At 28.7% G+C, this 20,132-nt stretch overlaps 4 protein-coding genes across 4 annotated transcripts; 2 read left to right on the top strand and 2 right to left on the bottom strand.

Moving 5' to 3' along the window:
• Nucleotides 1-4,564: 4,564 nt before the first annotated feature.
• OCT59_001074 (uncharacterized protein) lies at nucleotides 4,565-7,632 on the top strand (the record flags this gene model as incomplete). Its single annotated transcript, XM_066139295.1, has 9 exons — nucleotides 4,565-4,963; nucleotides 5,047-5,176; nucleotides 5,408-5,532; nucleotides 5,607-5,733; nucleotides 5,962-6,089; nucleotides 6,163-6,648; nucleotides 6,737-7,111; nucleotides 7,307-7,536; nucleotides 7,626-7,632. 9 exons carry the CDS (start codon nucleotides 4,565-4,567, stop codon nucleotides 7,630-7,632), a joined length of 2,007 nt encoding a protein of 668 aa, XP_065988711.1.
• A 1,604-nt stretch (nucleotides 7,633-9,236) lies between these two features.
• On the bottom strand, nucleotides 9,237-10,215 carry OCT59_001073 (uncharacterized protein; the record flags this gene model as incomplete). The annotated part of the gene is made up of 5 exons (XM_066139294.1): nucleotides 9,237-9,479; nucleotides 9,808-9,825; nucleotides 9,918-9,965; nucleotides 10,045-10,111; nucleotides 10,172-10,215. The coding sequence occupies 5 exons, from the start codon at nucleotides 10,213-10,215 to the stop codon at nucleotides 9,237-9,239; spliced, it is 420 nt and encodes a 139-aa protein (XP_065988710.1).
• A 293-nt stretch (nucleotides 10,216-10,508) lies between these two features.
• OCT59_001072 (uncharacterized protein) lies at nucleotides 10,509-10,927 on the bottom strand (the record flags this gene model as incomplete). The annotated part of the gene is made up of 2 exons (XM_066139293.1): nucleotides 10,509-10,731; nucleotides 10,872-10,927. 2 exons carry the CDS (start codon nucleotides 10,925-10,927, stop codon nucleotides 10,509-10,511), a joined length of 279 nt encoding a protein of 92 aa, XP_065988709.1.
• An 8,548-nt stretch (nucleotides 10,928-19,475) lies between these two features.
• OCT59_001071 (uncharacterized protein) lies at nucleotides 19,476-19,918 on the top strand (the record flags this gene model as incomplete). The annotated part of the gene is made up of 3 exons (XM_066139292.1): nucleotides 19,476-19,566; nucleotides 19,649-19,718; nucleotides 19,825-19,918. The coding sequence occupies 3 exons, from the start codon at nucleotides 19,476-19,478 to the stop codon at nucleotides 19,916-19,918; spliced, it is 255 nt and encodes an 84-aa protein (XP_065988708.1).
• Nucleotides 19,919-20,132: the final 214 nt, after the last annotated feature.

Below are 20,132 nucleotides of genomic sequence, written 5' to 3'. Positions count from 1 at the left end.
ATGAGTTAATTTTTTTTTGGTGCCATTGGGTGTATTGAGCGCTTAGTAATTTTTGTGAGGTTATTGTATTGAAATAATAATGTTTATTGAGATTTTGAATATAAATTGTTGCAAAATAATTAAAATCTTAAAGTATTTAATCGAATGGATATAAAACATCACATGATAACTAGTTAATCATTTTTTATTATAAATAGCTCGAAACTTGTAAAAATTTATAACGTAATCTACTTTTAATACTTCATTATGTTCATTCCAATAAAAAGTAAATATAACCCAAATCACTACACCAACAGAACAACGGATTCAGCATATCCAGTTAAGCTAAAGGAAAATAGATATCCGGATAGGTTTTTTTTTTAGTTGACGGGTATCCGGATGAGTATCGCGTGACCCGGATACACCCGTTTACCAATTAAATTTTTTGGATTATATTAGTTTGTGACTTAATTCTTACTTATACTCAAACTCGTGTTTAAGTCCGTGACTGATTTCTTTTTTATTTTATTTAACTCTTACTAAACAATTAATACTAATTAAATTACTTGGCTTTAAAATTTATACAATTGATACATGATATTGACGGATCATTTTCAGATATCCATTAAAAAAATCCTTTAGCAATCCGCGAAATTAACGGATTTATCCGGATGCTATCCGGTTATTTAAAACAGATATCCGGATATAACGGTGACGGATTTTTTTATCCGAATACTTACCGGATACAATCACTATTTACAATATGCTTGGCGAACAAATAAATAGGCAAAATATTTTCGTATATTTAAACACTAATGACTCTTTACATAACAGCAAACTTTTTTTAATTCATGAATGTTTCAGCCCATTTTTTGTTTTTTGTACAGCTGAGTCCATTTTCTTTTCATTCTACTCTTATCATCATTTACATTCTATTCATTACTCTTCATGATTTATCCTTCTCAATTATTTCACTTTTTAACATAAACAGCGTTATACTTTATTTATACAAATAAAATTGAAAAATAAAAACAATGTAAGAAAGCAAAAAAAAAAAACAGTATAAATGAACTCCCCTAAACACTTCGTATATCGGCTATATCCCATGTTACCGAAGTCTGTTTTGATCAGTAACTACCTGGATATTTCATACAATATTACATCCGTAACTATTACTAAGTAAAACACCTAAACTGTTAGATATTGCTCAATTAGGTGAAGGAGTAAAAATAGAAGTCACTTTCCACGAATTAATTAAAAATAGCTATTTCTTAGTTGAAACATCAGGAAATTTTTTCCACGGAAACAAGAAAAAAGCAAAATTACTACGCCAAAAGGTGGCACATCATTTAAGAAGTATCCTAACCGAATGTTACATTTGGACAGCCTTACCAAATTGTACAAATAACTTTCGCTATTTACATCAACGCCCTCAACACTAACTCTACCGAAACGTACAGATGATTTTATCTTCTCTGGATCGTGCGCTTAATACATGAAGGTACACCTTTAGAGTATCAACAGCTTTATCAAAATGTTATATTAATCAAGTCTGTGGATTCGATCAATTTAATCCTAATAATACTAGCCATACCAATTTAGCAGTATCTACTACAATCAGACTATATACTTTAAATAAGATTAAAACAACTAAAACAAGCAAGTTTAATAATAATTATTCGTATAAATTCTTAGAATAATAAATTACTTAAAATTTATATATTATTAGCTAGGGTTTCAAGTTTGAAAAGACAACGAGAAAAAATGAGTTATCATAAATAAACTAAACATATTAACTAATAATTATATTAGCAGAAACTCTTTACAGTAGTTTTATTTCAAGAACCCAAGAGTAATAATGACATGAATGAAAATTCCGAAAAAAAGTTACCTATAAATAAAAAAGTAAATTTTTTTTATCCCGACAATTACGAAACTTGTATTTTCATTATAGCAGTCGACTAGTCGTTGTTTTTTGTATTATATTGATATTTTAGCTACCAAAATTTTATTTTCAATAAACTTTTTTATCTTTCACTACATGAGACTGTCTAATTGAGAAATTTTTATTGCATTTGACTAATTCCTCAACTACATTCATTCCATAATCATTTCAGCTATTACAGTTAACTTTTTTGTGAAAATTGTTCGATGAAATTTTTAGGTAGATCGGTTCACGTAATTCCATATGGATTAGTTCAGAAATATGTGGTATTCCATACATTCCCATATATCCTACGTGGATCCACGTAAAATTTTGTGGAAAATACCATGTGTTTCGTCACAGGGTATTTGGATTTGGAAAATATTGGGAACTATTCAGATTTCCACATAATTTCACTATATTGATGTGGATTTCCATGTGGATTTTACGTCATTTCTTGTTGATCTTGCTATCAGGGTTACTTTTTGCGTGGAAAGCTCGATAATTCATTTCTATCAATGCCACCACCGACTGTCTATGTCTGGGTGGATACCATATATAAGGGTAAGAAATCTTTGTTAAAAACACCTACTGGTATATTAATGTAAGAGTTCCAGCCAGACGGGAAGGACTTTGTTTATTCTAGGTAACCGGTGGAGAAGTTGAATTAGAAATATTTTTATTATTTTCTTGATTTGATGTATGTTGTATGGAATGTGAATGATTACTGCGTTTATTCATTTGAGACGAATGCACTGACGTTTATTGAATTGAAGTGGCGTTTTGTAAGGACTTTCTATAACGTTTATTTTTGAAATATTTTGGATAGTAGTTGATATGTTTAACGGGTTGACTATTTTTTTTCAGTTGATCATTTAGTTGGTGATGTTCTCTCAAAATTTTTCGTATGCGTCCTGGCGTTGACGTTCTTTTTGGATGTAATTTAGCATCCTTATTTATAAGATAGCGGAGAATTTAATCAAAATATATATCAAATAAATTTGCTGATTTTATGAAGTCTATGATTATGTTTTTTAAATAACTAACTCACATTCAATCTCATTTGAACTTATTCTTTCTCTAATGAATTTTTCTTTCTTAAATTTTTTCAACTTTTCTTCGAATAAGCTACTAAATTCCTTATCTATGCATTCTAGATAGAAATTTATTTATTCTATTTTTTTACAATCTTAACGCAACCTTTTTGATATTCCAAGAAAACTAATAATATTATAGTGAAAACTATCCTTCGAAAATTTTAATGAAAGAAAGGATTACATTAATTTTTTATTTCATACACACAATAAACTATAAAGAATTTAATTCCAATTCTTACCTTCTTTTTGATGAGAACTTATTTTTATCATTAGTTTCTGCTTTATTGACAACACTAAATTCTCCAATTTTTTTTTAAATTCGCTAAAATTCGTTATATTCAAAATAATTAATGTCTTTCGTCTTCTATTTCACTTGATCCATTCCTAGAAAAAATTGTTGAAATTATTTCCTTATCATTGTCACGTATTGACGTAAATAAGCAAAAAAAAAAAATGTTATGCTTATACAGGAACCTTTTAATAATTGAGAAATTGCTGCAAGAATTGACATATTTATTTCATCGATAATCGTAATTAGTTACGAATGTAAATTATTATTTTTTTTTTTATTTACAGCTGTTTTCATAAGACCTGAATTTTTGAACCCGATCCGCCGATCCGCCGATCCGGTATTTTTAGCTGGGCACGCGATCCTGATTTGATAGTTTGATTTGTAAAATAAATAACAACTGAACCGGATCGGTGGGTCGGCGGTCGGGTTCAAAAATTTATTTTGTCCCAGGTCTTATGAAAACAGCTGTAACGTTAAGAAAAAAAAAATCATATCCGCCGATCGCCGATCTGTAGAATGCATAACTGATAATATATAAAAACCCAAGTTATACCCTACGGTGTCCGGTCTGATGATCTTTTGAGTCCGGTAATAATTTTTAGAACAGTCATGCAGACCGAATTGGACTTCGATACCATCGGACTGAGTTAACTGTGAACAAAATTTACGTGACTGATCTACATTTTATTTTTTTTCTTATATTTAAATATTTATTAAAACTTTACAATTAACAAATTAAAATTAGTTGTAAACTTAAATAAATATTTTTATACAATAAAACGAAGAATTTTATAAGCAGCTCATGTAAGTAGTATTTTTAATGGAATGCTTGCATCTTAATTTATTGTAGTAAGAGGTTCCTAGTGATGTATACTATATCTATGAATACATTTTGCATTAGCTTATTACAAATTCTACTACAACCATTATCTCATTAAATTAAATTTTTTTTTTTAATAACTCTTATTATAAAGCAAATAACAAAAAAAACAAAATTCGTGTTAGATCAACAATCGGACTACTAAGCGAATCACTGGACTGCATGACTGAGACCCAAAAATTATCACATGCATTCTGCAGATCGGCGGTTATGTATTTTAAATTTCTAATTTTAAATTTTGTGGAACTTCTAATATTATTCGTGTAACAAACCTGACGCGCCATATTTTTTTTTTCGGGCCATAATTTTTCCGATCTGCAGTGTGAGTTTTACAATTTATTTTCTTATAAATAAATATAACGGAATTCGTAATTGAGAAACTTCAAATCATAATGTCCTCCAAAAACTATGACAGAAAGTGCAAAGAATGTGATGAACAATACACAAATGATTTAAACGCAGAGTATGAATGGTGCAAAATATGTCAAGTAAAATATTTAGAAAACTTTACAAGTGGAAACGAAAAAATTGATGTATTAATTCAAGAAATTCAATCAAAAATCAATGATCCGAATGATATATTATTTGGATGGATTCCATACAATCAGTTTGATGATGTTGAAGAAGTAGGAACAAATGATTTTACTACAGTATATTCAGCAATATGGAAGGATGGCCCATCTCATTATAGTTATTTTAAAAAAGAATTAACGAAAGTATCGAATAAAAAAGTTATTTTAAAATGTTTACATAACAACTCTCAAAATATCATTAACGTATTTTTAAATGAGGCATGTAAATTTTTTTTTTTTACGATTATTTAATTAGTTTTTTTTAATCTTATTTAATAATAGTTGTTTTTAAATTTCGATAGGTTAGAACATATTCAATCAATTATTTGAATAATGCCCTTAAAATATACGGAATATCCCAAACTCCTGATACGAAAGATTATATTATGGTTCTTCATGATGAATATTTTGAAAAATGTTGTAAAAAATGTGGTAAATTATATTCTAGTACAGAATATAAATGGTGTAATTCATGTCATGTGGATTATTTAAAAGAAAATTTTACAACCCGTATCAGTGAAAATGAAGAAATTGATAGTTATATTCAAGAAATGCAATTAAAAATTAATAATCCATGTACTATTGTGTTTGAATGGATACCATACGATCAATTTGACGAAATTAATGAGATAAGCAAAGGTGGTTTCGCTACAATCTATTTAGCAATATGGAAGGATGGTCCATTGTATTATGAATATATGACTGGTTGGGCGAGAGAACCAAATAAAAAAGTTATTTTAAAACGTTTTGAGAATCTACATGATTCGACTAATGAATTTCTAAATGAGGTATGAATTATCTATAATTTATTCTATGTACCTTTTCTTAGCTTCATAATAATTTTTTATTTACTTACTAATAGGTTAAACCATATTCAATTGATTATTATGATAATAATTTTAAAATATATGGGATATCTCAAAATCCTAATACAAGCGATTATATTATGGTTCTCCAAAACGAATATTGTGAAAAGTGTGTAAAATGTGGTATAAAATATATAGATACATTATATAAATGGTGTAATCTATGTCAAATAAATGATTTAAGAAATAATTTCACAAATTGGACCAGTAAAGACGAAAAGATTGATAATTTTATTCAAGAGATGCAATTAAAAATTAACAATTTAAGTAATATAGTATTCGAATGGATACCATATAATCAATTTAATGATGTTAAAGAAATAAGAAGTGATTATTTCACGATTTATTCAGCAATATGGAAAGATGGTCCATTAAGTTACAGTTATGTTAAAAAAGAATTAACAAGAGTATCAGATAAAAAAGTCGCTTTAAAACCGTATTATAACTCAAAAACTATTACTAACGAATTTGTTGATGAGGTAAATATTTTATGAATTAGCTAGTATAATTACTTTTTAGCTGTATCTAATATTAGTTTTTACGTTTTCATAGGTTAAAAAATATTCAATTAATTATTTAAATAACATCCTTAAAATATATGGAATATCTCAAAATCCTTATACAAATGATTACATTATGGTTTTTCCAAGTGAACATTGTGAAAAATGTGATAGACAATATATAGATGATTTAAATGCGAAATATGAATGGTGTAAACGATGTCAAATAAATTATTTAAAAGAAAATTTTACAAAGTGGACCAGTGGAAATGAAAAAATTGATGGTTTAATTCAAGAAACTCAATTAAAAATTGATAATCCAAATGGTATAGTATTTGAATGGATACCATATAATCAATTTAATGAAATTAAAGAAATAGGAAAAGGTGGTTTTTCTACAGTATATTCGGCAATATGGAAGGATGGTCCATTATACTACCTTTACGATAAAAAGGAATGGATAAGAAATCCCAATAAAAAAGTTGCCCTAAAATGTTTGCATAACTCTCAGAACATCACCAATGAGTTTCTGAATGAGGTATGTAATTTCATGATGAATTTTAGAATTTACACCTTTTTTAATTTTTTAATTTATCTAATATTTTTACGTTTTTATGTTTTTATAGGTTAAAGCATATTTAAAATTAAATACTAGATTTATTATCGATATATATGGAATATCTCAAGATCTAAATACAGGAAATTATATATTGATTTTTTACTATGCAGAAGGTGGAAGTCTTTATGGTTGGCTTAATGATAATTATAAGGAATTCAGTTGGTCACTTAAATTAAAAGCATTACTCGATGTTATTCAAGGCCTTAAAGAAATTCATCAAAAGCAGATGGTTCACCGTGATCTTCATACAGGAAATTTATTAATTTCAACAAATAATGTACGGAATTTCAATGTATATATTTCAAGTATGGAATTATGTGGAGAAGTTAGTAATATAGACAAAACTAAAATTTATGGACTTATGCCTTATGTAGCTCCTGAGGTATTAAGAGGTAAACCTTATAAACAAGCAGCAGATATATATAGTTTTGGTATGATTATGTATGTTATAGCGTCAGGAAGAGAACCTTTTGCCAATTATGCTCACGATTCGGTTCTAGCATTAAATATATGTAATGGGATTAGACCTGAAGTTAACGAGAAAATAGCACCAAAATGTTATATTGACTTAATGAAGGTGTGTTGGGATCCAGATCCAGATAAAAGACCAAGTGCTATTGAGATAGAAGAATTGATTTGCACATTTAAATTAGAAGAAAGTGAAGAAATTAAAAAGCAATTTAAAGAAGCAGAAGAATACAGAAAAGCAAATCTTGAAATGAACGCTCTTCCAAAATATGATGATGATAATATAAGTATTTCTTCATCATCATCAGTAGGAACAGCAGAAATTATTGATTTTACAGAGTTTGTTTACATTTATTTATATATTTGCTTATTTGGTTATTTTTTTGTTTTTAATTAAAAAGATTAATAAAATTTAAACTATTTTGTAGTCTCTGATTAAAAACTTTTGACGAAAAAGGATATGATTCAGTTAATTCAGTTATTTCAGTAAAAATCGATTTAACACAGTAAGTTACTACTAGAATTATGTCTGATATTAAATCTTTTTTGCAGACCAAATTCAAACGCTGAAGAAGATTGAATTACGTCGTTTATTTTTATTTTATATATGTATCTGATAAATTCTTAATTTATATAAATAAAATTTATACTGATCAATAAAAGCAGTACTGTAAATTGTAACTTTTAGTATTCCATTTTTTCTTGTAACCGCAATAATATGAGTAAAATAATGTTTTGCTTTAAAATTAATCCCAACTATAAAATTTTTTACTAATGGATTTTAACAGAATTATAATTAAAACAATGTTGAAATGGACTTTTCATTTTAAAAATTTCTTATTATATATAATGAAACCAATTTTGGAATGTATTGTTATCGGATACGTATTGTATACAAAATTTTAACTTTAAAATAAAGTTTTAACAAACTAACATTTAAACTTTATTATAGCTTTTAACAATTGTAACAACTAAAATTAACATTATGGTATATTTATTATTGTGTTGTAATTGAGAATGAGAATTACTTTATCTTTATTAAGAAAAATTTTTAACAATGGTACGATCGAACAGTATTATAATGAAAAAAACGTGATTAACGTTAACTGAATAAAAAAAATTTTGTTCGCCAAAAAGTAACATTAGTGTGATCTGTGAGTAATTTTATCTAAAATTAAATGTTATTTTATTAGATGACCAAATCGAACAAATCAATTGTTTTGGTAATAGTTGACTATAAAGTTACGAAGAAATTATTTACAATATAAACTAGTACAGTGACACCTCTATAAGTGCACCCTCTATAAGTGCACGCACTATATAAATTCTCTTTAAGTGCACGGTGGGCCTGGTCCCAACTTATAAGAGCTCTTAATATTTTACTCTCTATAAATGCACACCCTCTCTAAGTGCACATTCTACTATTTTTTTACTATGGTCCCAAGGAGGGTGCACTTAGAGAGGTGTCACTGTAGTAATTTTCTAGTATTTTACAAATTTAAAATCTTATCTATATTTATCAAGGTTTGATTTTTTTTCTACCAAATAGCAACAGTATATGATAAATAGCTTCATACTTAACCGTCGGTTCCGATTAAAAAAGTATATAAAATACGTTTGATAAATATAAGAAATATACAGAAAATTAATTAGATGGATTGAAGAAACAAAATGCAACAAAGAGAATTCCATTCCAAGCAATTAAACCGGTTTCATGTTGCTTCATCATCCAAAACAAAGTATATTTTGAAGAAAATACAGGTTATGCCGTTATGGTATTATTGGATTCAATTAAGAAAATAATAAATATAAAAAAAATGTGTGTAATTTATTTATAGATAAAAACTTTATGAACTTTTATACATCAAAATCACAATATTACTTTTGAAATCAATAAACTATACCCACCGTAAAATTTTCTACTAATTAATGTAGTCAATTTATGATACATCAAACTCTCGCTAATAGTAATATTTGAATATTTAAAAATTTAAAAAAATTTAGTAAATATATATAAATTATTAATATGACCAACTTATTTAAAACTTAATTGTTTTAGTCTGTACAGTCACTTGTATAAGAAACCTTTGTTCGTTGATTAAACTTATAATTTCATCATAAAACTTGATTAATGTCAGATCTTGGCTCGGACGAAACATTATTAATAAAAGTTGTTGATACCCTTCAATAGGTTTTTCTCTATGGCCATCACCAACGTGATGACATAATGCAAAGGTACTTTGGTGACGTCCGCTTGTAATTTCCAAAGTAAAACATCTAAACTATAAATATCAGATTTATTTTATTATAACATTATGGTAAATATATACTCAGATATCTGATATATATCCAAAGTTTGCAATTAAAAAGAAACAATACTTTAAACAGCGTATTATAAAAATAAATTATTGGTTTACAAATCTTATCCTTTTATTTGTGTTGAAATTTTTTATAATTAATACCTTATTAAATCAATTATATTTAAATGAATAGATGATATTAAGAATTATACTAAAGTATTAGAATATGTCAACGAAGGTAATTTAAAAGATTATTGATGAATGAAAAATGGAGATTCAAGAAAACTATTGACATTTTGATGAAAACAACCATACGAACAAGATTTAACTAAGTAAAGAATAATGGTTATAATAGATTAAAATTGTAATTTAATATAATGTCACTCCTTACGCTAAAATTTATTTAAATAAATTTCTTACCTCATTTACAATCTTTTTTTTATCATCCTCTTCGATCTTTAAAGTTCTCTTATCGATAAGTCTTTTAAACGCAAATTGAATTCTATTATTGATTACCGCCCTATTTACAATATCACATTTCCTTTACCGATTTCTTCAATGTCATTAAATTCGTTATATTCAAATAATGAATGGCTTCATCTTTTAAACCATTCCTAATTTTGAGTAATAATAAGTAATTTTTAAAAAGAAATGATGGTGATGTTGAAATTTACCTCTTCGATATCAGCTTTAATCTTTTCATCATCGACATGCCCATTAAAAAAAATTTGCAGGAATTGAATGGCAGTTTATAATTAAAATTAAAGTTACTAAATTTTTTTTGAACACCTTTAACCTGAACATATGAACCTTTTAATCGAAAAATTCTTTCACGTGTTTATTAATAATAATAATTAAATCAAAGTAAATTGATATAATCTTCACTTGAAAAATATTTTTGATTTTTCTTTTTATTATCTCCCAAATTTTTAAAGACCACGTCAGATATTTCTACTCTCCATCACTACCGCTTGCCATACATCACAGACCAAAAATTTTTTTTTTTTTATATTAAGCTGTTTGAGCGGACTTGATTATGATCAAACTTGAGAAAATTAAAAATCCTCTAGTCCGGCGACTTCCAATTTCATTTCTTTCTTCGTCAGTGCAATATCCTTCCTGATCAAGTTGCGCGTATGAATTTTCCGATTTCTCAATATAATATAACATAGCTATACCTTTATTAGGGGATGGTTGTTGTTGTACGCATTCTTCACACCAATATTCCCTAAAACTTTCATTAATTATATTAGTGCGTTTTTTTTACATTACAAAAATTTGAAAATAGTTTCTCTAAATTCAAATCCAGTAAGTTAAGCAATATTATCAAATTAATTATTCAATTTTCATAAACTGGTATTATAAATACTCAACTTTTTTTTTAATCTACTTAACGGTAACTCATGGAAATCTTTATTATGCTCAGTCATTTGACGTTTTTGATTACTTCTACAACTTTTACAAGTGATAGAATTTTGATCTGATTCTGTTTATTTCTCAGTCCTGTTGCTGTTAACTTAACAATGTCTCGCCATTATTTGACTAACATTTCGTTAAGAAAAAAAAAAATTTTTTTTTTTTGTGAAACTGCAGCTGAAACTGCATAAATTCTTGTGACTCACCTGGACGTATCAATCGTATCATGCTCTCGATCTGCAAATTGGACTTTTGGAAGTTTTTTTTTTATAGTTGGAAAACTTCAAAACCATAATGTCCTCAAAAAACTATGATAGAAAGTGCAAAATATGTGATGAACAATATACGAATGATCTAAATGCAGAATATGAATGGTGCAAATCATGTCAAACAAAATATTTAGGAGACTCTGCAAGCGGGAACGAAAAAATTGACGATTTAATTCAAGAAATTCAATCAAAAATCAATGATCCAAATGATATAGTATTTGAATGGATTCCATATGATCAATTTGATGGCATCGAAGAAATAAGTAAAGGCGATATTGCTACAGTATATTCAGCGATATGGAATAATGGTCCATTAAGTTATAGTTATTTTAAAAAAGAATTAACGAGAATATCTGAGAAAAAGGTCGCCTTAAAATGTTTACATAATAACTCACAAAATAATATTAACGAATTATTAAGCGAGGTACGTAATCTTTTTTCTTTTTATAGTTATTTTTGATAATTTTTTTAATTATATAGATTTAATTATAATTTAATAATTTTTAAATTTAATAGATCAAAACATATTCTATTAATAATTTAAATAATATTCTTAAAATATACGGAATATCTCAAAATCTTGATACGAAAAATTATATTATGGTTCTTCATAATGAATATTTTGAAAAATGTTGTAAAAAATGTGGGCAATTATATACAAATATAGAATTTAAATGGTGTAATTCATGCCATGTAAATTATTTAAACAAAAACTTCACAACCCATCTCAGTGAAAATAAAGAAATCGATAATTACATTCAAGAAATGCAATTAAAAATTAATAATCCACGTACTATAGTGTTTGAATGGATACCATACAATCAGTTCGTCGAAATTAATGAAATAAGCAAAAGCGGTTTTACTACGGTATATTTTGCAAAATGGAAAGATGGTCCGTTATATTACGAATATATGGTTGGTTGGGCAAGAGAATTAGATAAAAAAGTCGCTTTAAAATGTTTAGATAATTCACAAAATTTGACTAGTGATTTCCTAAACGAGGTATAAAACTTATGCTCTTTTCTTTGAATTCTATAATTTGGCATCATGTCACCATTTATATTATGAGTGGTGTAAACATAAAGAAAAACTTTTAAGTCTCTAATATAATATCTAAGGACGGAAGGACGGGTGTGAGTCTTAATCCTGTGGCATAGTATCTACTAGTACTATGGCTTCATGATGCCAAATTATAATTTCTTCTTATTATAATAAAAATATTTTTTTTTTTTTTTTTTTTTGCTTAATAGGTTACTACATATTCAATCGATTATTTTGATAATAATTTTAAGATATATGGAATATCTCAAAATCCCGATACGAAAGATTATATTATGGTTCTTCAAAATGAATATTGTGAAAAATGTGTAAAATGTGGAAAATATGTAGACGCACAGCACAAGTGGTGCAAACTATGTCAAATGAATCATTTTAAGGAAGATTTTATGAATTGGACCAGTGGGAATGAAGTAATCAATGGTTTTATTCAAGAAATGCAACTAAAGATAGACGATCTAAGCGATATAATATTTGAATGGATTCCATTCGATCAATTTTATAACGTAGAACAAATAGTCAAAAATAAAGTCAAAGATGATGTTGCGGCTGTATATTCAGCAATATGGAAGGATGGACCATTAATTTATAGTCCCATTAGAAAGGATTTAAAAAGAGAATCAGATAACAAAGTTGCTATAAAATCTTATCATAATTCAAAAAATAATATTAGTGAATTCCTAAATGAGGTACGAAATTCTTTATGGACATAAATATTCTTTTAATTTACTCTAATAACGATTTTTTTTTACGTTTTAATAGGTTAAAATATATTCAACTAAATATTTAAATGATATTCTTAAAATATATGGAATATCTCAAAGACCTGATACAGGAGATTATATGATGGTTTTTCCATACAAAGAGTGTGAAAAATGCGGTAATCCAAATATAAATGATTTAAAAGCGAAATATGAATGGTGTAGATTATGTCAAATAAAATATTTTGAAGAAAATTTTACAAAGTGGACCAGCGGAAATGAAAAAATTGATAATTTGATTCAAGAAACTCAATTAAAAATCAATGACCCAAGTAAGATAGTATTTGAATGGATACCATATGATCAACTTTATAAAAAAGGAGAAATAAGCAAAAGTGATTTCGATATGATATATTCAGCAATATGGAAGGATGGTCCATTATGTTATTATGATCGTGAATGGATAAGAAAATCCGATAAAAAAGTTGCTTTGAAATATTATCATAACATACCAGTTAATACCGAATTCCTAAATGAGGTATGAAATTTCTGAGTCTTATGTATATTTTTTTTAATATATTAATTATGGTTTGTTTCTGTTAGGTTAAAGCATATTTAAAAATGAAGTTTAGTTTTATTATTAATATATATGGAATATCTCAAGATTCTGATACAAAAGATTATTTTATCGTCCTTGAAAATGTAGAAGGCGAAAATTTTAATGATTGGATGTATAAAAATTATAAAAATTTTAACTGGTCGAATAAAATACGCATATTATTTTGCATTATTCAAATTCTTAAAGAAATTCATCAGAGACAGATGGTTCACCGTGATTTTCATACAGGAAATATGTTAATTTCAACGAACAATGTGGATGAATTTAAAGTATTTATTTCAAACATGGAATCATGTGGAGAAGTTGGGAATATTGATACAAAAGTTTATAGAACTATGCATTACACAGCTCCTGAAGTATCAAGTGAAATTCCTTATACCCAAGCAGCAGATATATATAGCTTTGGTATGATTATGTATTTTATAGTAACTGGAAATTACCCTCGTGATAAAATTAAACCAGAAATGAATGAAAAAGAAGCACCAAAATGTTATATTGATTTAATGGGGAAGTGTTTGGATTCAAATCCGGACAATAGGCCAATTGTCAGTGAAATAGAGGAATCGATTAATTTATTTAATTCATGTTGTGATAGTAAATCAGATTTTAAAGGAGATGTAGCAATTAATAAAGAACAATATTATGAAATTAAAAAACAATTCAAAGAAGCAGAAGAGTACAGAAAAGCAAATCTTTTATTAATTAAAGATATCCAATTAACTACTACTGTAAGTGATGCTATAATTCCATATATTCCCTTAATTCTTGAGGCTTCAAGTTTAATTACGAAAATAATAAAAAATTATGAAAAGGCAGAATGTAACAAAAAAGTCTGCTTTGCTCTAGCAGAACGAGCGGAAATAACTCGTGTTTCTATGGAGGTATTTAAAGTTAAAAAAAAAAAATGAAAAGGAATTACGTAATGAATTATATTATAATGCTTTTTATAAATTTATTTGTGTTTTAGAAGAAATAGAAAAATTTACTGAGAATGTTTCACGAATTCGCGGTCTTGAAAAATATGTAAAAACAACTTATATTAAAGAAAATTTTATAAGTCTTACAGAAAAATATGATAATGCAATGAAAGATTTACATTTTGATGTGATAGTTGATAATGAAGAGCGAAGAAGAGATGATGATGAAGCTTTATCGGATCTTGGCGAATTTGATAAATTTCTTGAAGCGGTAGGCGGCACATTTTATGAAGAATTAATTAAGAAACATATTGACACTAAAACTTTTCAAACAAATAAGATTGATTCAAGAGATCTAATACTTCCTGTACAAGGAAAGCCCAATGACACACGTGGAAAATATCCTAATGTTGTAATGAGAAGAATTCTTAATGGACAGGAAGTAGCATGTAAATCAAATTCAACGACCGAAGAAGATACAAAGGTGCAAAGGCAACTTGAAATTTTAACGAAGATATCTGAGTGTAAACATATACTTAGATTTTATGGTGTATCAAAAATTGATGATATTAATATATGGGTTTTTGAATGGGCACATCGTGGAACTTTGAAAGAACTATACGAAACAAAGGATATTCAATGGCATTATAAGGCTCAAATTGCTCTTAACATTTGTCGTGGGCTTATATTTTTACAAAAAGCTGAAATTTTACATCATGACCTTAGATGTGAAAATATCTTGATGACAGAAAGTTTAGAACCTAAAATTTATAATTTTAAGTTGGCGCGTTATTATAGTGGGAACACCACTACGTTGAAGGAAGAAGATAATGAAGCCGTGCGTTGGTTAGCTCCTGAAAAATTAATCGGCTTCAAGTCAAGATATACGGCACAATGTGAAATGTTTAGTTTTGGTATTCTACTTTGGGAACTTGCTTTTGAGAAAATTCCGTACAGAAGTTTGAAAGTAGACGAAATTAGAGACTTTGTGATTAAAGGTGGTAGGGAAATAATTAAATTTGGAGATTCTACTCCTGAAATTTCTAAACTCCAAGAAGATTATAAAAGAATTATAAGTGGCGGTAATTATACACGTTTCTTCAATTTTTATAATTACTAAAGGAGTGCATAATTGTAAGTAAACATCATTAATTTTTTTTTGTTAGCTTGGAAGCAAGACCCACAAGAACGTATCTCTTTTTTGGAAGCATTGGACATGCTAGATGGATTAAATGATTCCCTCAGACATACTTTTGTGTCAGCTTTAATTGATAAAAATGCGTCAGATTTAGATGGATCAAAAGCAAGCGACGATGATTTAGTATTATCAGCGTTAGACGAAGGTATATTAGCTTATAGGGCAGGTGACCATCAAAAAGCATGGAATTATTTTGAATATCACGCGGCAAATGAGAATATCGTAGCAAAATTTTGGAAGGGTCATTATTTATGGGAAGGACTTCATGATGGTATAAAAGAACGTGAAGAGGGTAGAGAATTACTTAAAGAAGCTGCCGATAAAGGAAATTCTGACGCTCAATTATGCTATGCTTTTACTTTTAATAAGGTTCTGAGTGAAGATGATAACATAAACACATTTATAGATTATCTCACTAAAGCTGCCGAAGGAAATAATGATATTGCACAATATAATTTGGGTGATATATATTATAAAGGAAAATTGAATATTCCAAAGGACGAAAATAGGGGAATTAAATGGTTAAGAAAGGCTGCTTTACAAAATAACAACAATGCGATTAAATTACTAGAAGCATCAGGAATAGTAATTATTGAATAGGTTATACTAATCTAATGCTCTGGTTAACATAAAAGTTCTTTTACAAACCTATCCATTCTTTATATTCTCGTCATGAAAATATTATGGAACTCACAATCACAAATAATAAGTCTTTTGATCAATATCAAACTATAAGGAATTGCAACCCCGAAGAGGAATATTAAAACGTATGCTGAAACAAATTAAAGCTAATTCCTGTCTAAATGCGTCATGTGCTGTTCATGAGAAAAGTTGGGTATGGTTGATATTAGTTATTAAATTTATTGTTATTATAAAGATATTTAAATAAAAAACTTATTCATAATTTTTTATTTATTATTATTATTTTTATTATTATTATTATTATTTTGTTCAACTGCTTCGTCTTAAAGTTCAAAATGTTAAAAATTAATTAGTAAAATTCGAGTATATAATCTCGAGCAATAACTTTGATATTCCCAATATAGTTTGCAAGATAAAAACTTTTACTACATCATACTAATTTTTCCGGAATTTAAATTATTAAGAAACTTCAAAGCAAAATGTCATATCTTCAGTGAAAAAAATGGTGAACAATATATGTAAAGTATGAATCGTTAAAACCAAGTGTGAATGGGAAATTCGATAATTCAACTGCAGACATATTTATTATGGTTCTCATACTTCTCAAACATAAGGCTTCACAACATTATGGCAATTTAATGGCAAAAATTGAAAAATGATTTAAAGAAAAATTATTTTTTGTAAACAGCATTAATGAAATTGGAATAAGGATAAAAGATTTATTTAAAATAACATAAGACGGAGAAAAAAAATCAAAAAATCAAAATTTTTGATTAATTGAAATATAAACCCATAACAAGTTGTCTAACAGTCACATGACTAATAAAATTGATTAAAACTTTTTAATTGATCCGGCCCAACTAGTATGTTCTCGCCAATAAAAGTTTGCATACAATCAGATTTTCACCATTATAATGGAATTATAAATGTGTCATCACAGATTCTGTTTCATATTTACTTACGTAATGAATGAAATTTTACTGACTAGATTAGTTAACTGCCTATAAACTTGGAAGGAAAATTATTGTAAGACGTTATTAAAGAGTCTATTCCGCATCGGTATCCTCACTCCGAATCACTATCCAAAAATCAAAATGTATTGCAAATTTGCAATTATCTCTGAACTTTAATAATTAGCCTCATTATCATAACTATCGACTCATGCGGATACTAAGCGACTGTTTACTTAAAAGCATGACTTGTAAAGCTATCAGATGCAATACCATTATGGAAGTAAATCTCCATAAGCTTACGACGACTTGCATAGTTGGCAACGATTATGTGATAAGTCGTGGGACAATGTATTTAAACTAAAGAGTGTGAAGGTTAACACCAAACGCGTTACATCAATAATTTTCGTTCGTGGTGAGTCTAAGGTGGAATCTAAAGATAGAGGCTGCACAATAAAGGCTCAAGGAGTTCCTGAGGATGTTAAAAGATAGTTAACTGATCTTTGAATGTCGGGACCACCTTCAATTCCCTCTCCTTTTTTTTTCCATGTTTAAATTTACAGTAAGGTAATGAATGTAATTATGTAAGTATATTGTCTAACAAGGAAGTTAAAGATAGTACGAAAGTATTGGGCAATAGGTCCGGTTTGAAAGAAGAACTGAAGAGTTGTGGCAAGGGGTGAGATTAATCTCCTGGATTATTAGTGACAGTAATCATAAATTCGACTCATAATGTTGAATCCTAAGGCCTATCAACATGGAAATACCATGGGAAGTTATAGTAATAGTAGAAACACTTGAGCAATTTGATTAATGCTGTAACAGACTTGGGAATAGTGCTAATTTAATTAATTAGTAATGGTACGAAAAGATTGTTTGTCAAACTTGAAAAAGTAAGTACACGTGAGAGCATAATAAGATACATATATATAAAATAATGATGCTTTCTTAACAAGTCTTTTAAGGTTAGCAATAGTGATAATTTTTTTTTTATTTTAAGAACAGAGCCAAAGAAATTGTTATACACCAGAGAACGGAAACCATTGTTAAGTCCGCAGCAACTGTATAATGATCCAAAGTATAAATATTTTTTTCTTCTTTTTTTCTCGTTCTTAATTTTAAGCCATATCAGCTTTTTTTTAACATTACCCATCTAATTTAATCGCACATCATTAGTACGGAAAACGGAATAAGTAATCCTAAATCATATAATATGATAAAGATGATTATATAAAACCAACATTTGGTAGTCGGACGGAAAGGGCTTTGCGGAGAAATTTGCGAAAATGATGCGTGAAGTTCTGGGAGTGGAAACAAAAGAAAAGTGAAAACAAAATTTATCAAGAAGGGAGAAGAGAAGAGAAGGCGAAATGGCAAAGAAAGAGAAGTGGAGAAGAATGGTTGGAGGACTAGAGTTTAGAGACAAGGAATAATTTATATGAGCCATTTTTCACTACGATGTATTTCTTTTTACCTATCTAATGTTTTATATTGAGTATAGAATTGTAGATAATATTTGTTTTTATATATGAACGTGCTTTTATTGTCCGAAGCGTAGCGTATGTCTAAGCATTTCAGATATACTTATCGACCAATTAGACCTTGCATCTAGTTTACGTTTTCATCACTTCCCACAAATTTTCTACCCCATGTGACCTAAATGATTCATCACCGGCATCACGCCCACCGAGTTTTCTTTATCTGAGGGATTTTTTTGCAATTTTACCTCCCCAAATTATTTTTTTCACATCCTTTAAATGTCACCGGTCACGCTGGAGTAAAATTTTTATTTTATTTTATTAGGATGAGATCTGAACTAACTTTGTGTAGAAGAACCACTAGAGGTAAAAATTACATAGTAAAGAAAAACTAACTAAAGTTAACAGACGCGTTCCCCTCAAAGGAGATCACCCTTCGTTGAGATATAGGGTGGCCCAGTATATTACTGGTACCACCTTATATCTACCATCCTAACCTACTGGTTGTCTAGGCTTCCAGTCTACAACGCCTTAGGTTAAGATCGACCGCAATGTATCTAAGGCTTCATACAAACTGGTAGACCACCATAGGTGGTAGATGCCCCCACTGACATCTTTATGTCCCATACGGGTACCAGGATGCATCTTACAGGACCTCTTGGACCATCTGGCAACGTTCCAAGTGGACTTCGCCGCAGGAATAACTAGGAACCAAGTCATTGACCGTTTCAAATGACTCAGCCATACCAGTCTACCATTGGTAGAAGACAATGGTATTGTCCTAATGAAAGGTGGTCTATTCATGGAGGGGAGAAGGGAGCTGGTAACCACTCGTCCTCTTAAAAGCGAAGATCAACGATGAAACCGACCTTCTACCTCTGGATCTGAGTGTTTGCGGTTATTAGTGCTCTCACTCGTTGGTGGAGAGCGCTTGATAAAAACGTTGTTGCGTGAAAGAAATTTAGCGTCTTTCTTGTTGAGGAGAAATTCGTACCTGGATTGCATGTTGGAATAAACATCGCTAAAACGTTGATGTTAGTAACGGGTGTTGTTAAAATACTTGTGGAAAAAGTATTTGAAGGTATAGTGGTGTTGATGACGAAGTAGTTGATGTCGACGTTAAAGGTCCTGATCATTGGTATGGTCGGCCATTAGGTCTTCATCGACATCTTTAACCGACGGAGTGCGTTGAGGTGTATCGTATTCATTTGTTGAATACGTAGCGCTTTGTCGTTGTAATATAGCTTCCTGTTGTTTTGCTCATTGGCAAAGCGACGTGCTGTGCCGGCTTCTTGTCGTTCACGAGCAGCTCTTTAGCTTCTCGTTTGGCGCGTCGTTCAAGGTATTTAGTCTTTTTCTCTTGAATGTATGCCGGGTCTTTCTTACGAT

The sequence above is a fragment of the Rhizophagus irregularis genome, chromosome 1 (assembly GCF_026210795.1).
Source record: "Rhizophagus irregularis chromosome 1, complete sequence".
Lineage (NCBI taxonomy): Eukaryota > Fungi > Glomeromycota > Glomeromycetes > Glomerales > Glomeraceae > Rhizophagus > Rhizophagus irregularis.
Note: the sequence above shows the minus strand (reverse complement) of the source record. Positions and strands in the feature narration are given on the sequence as shown.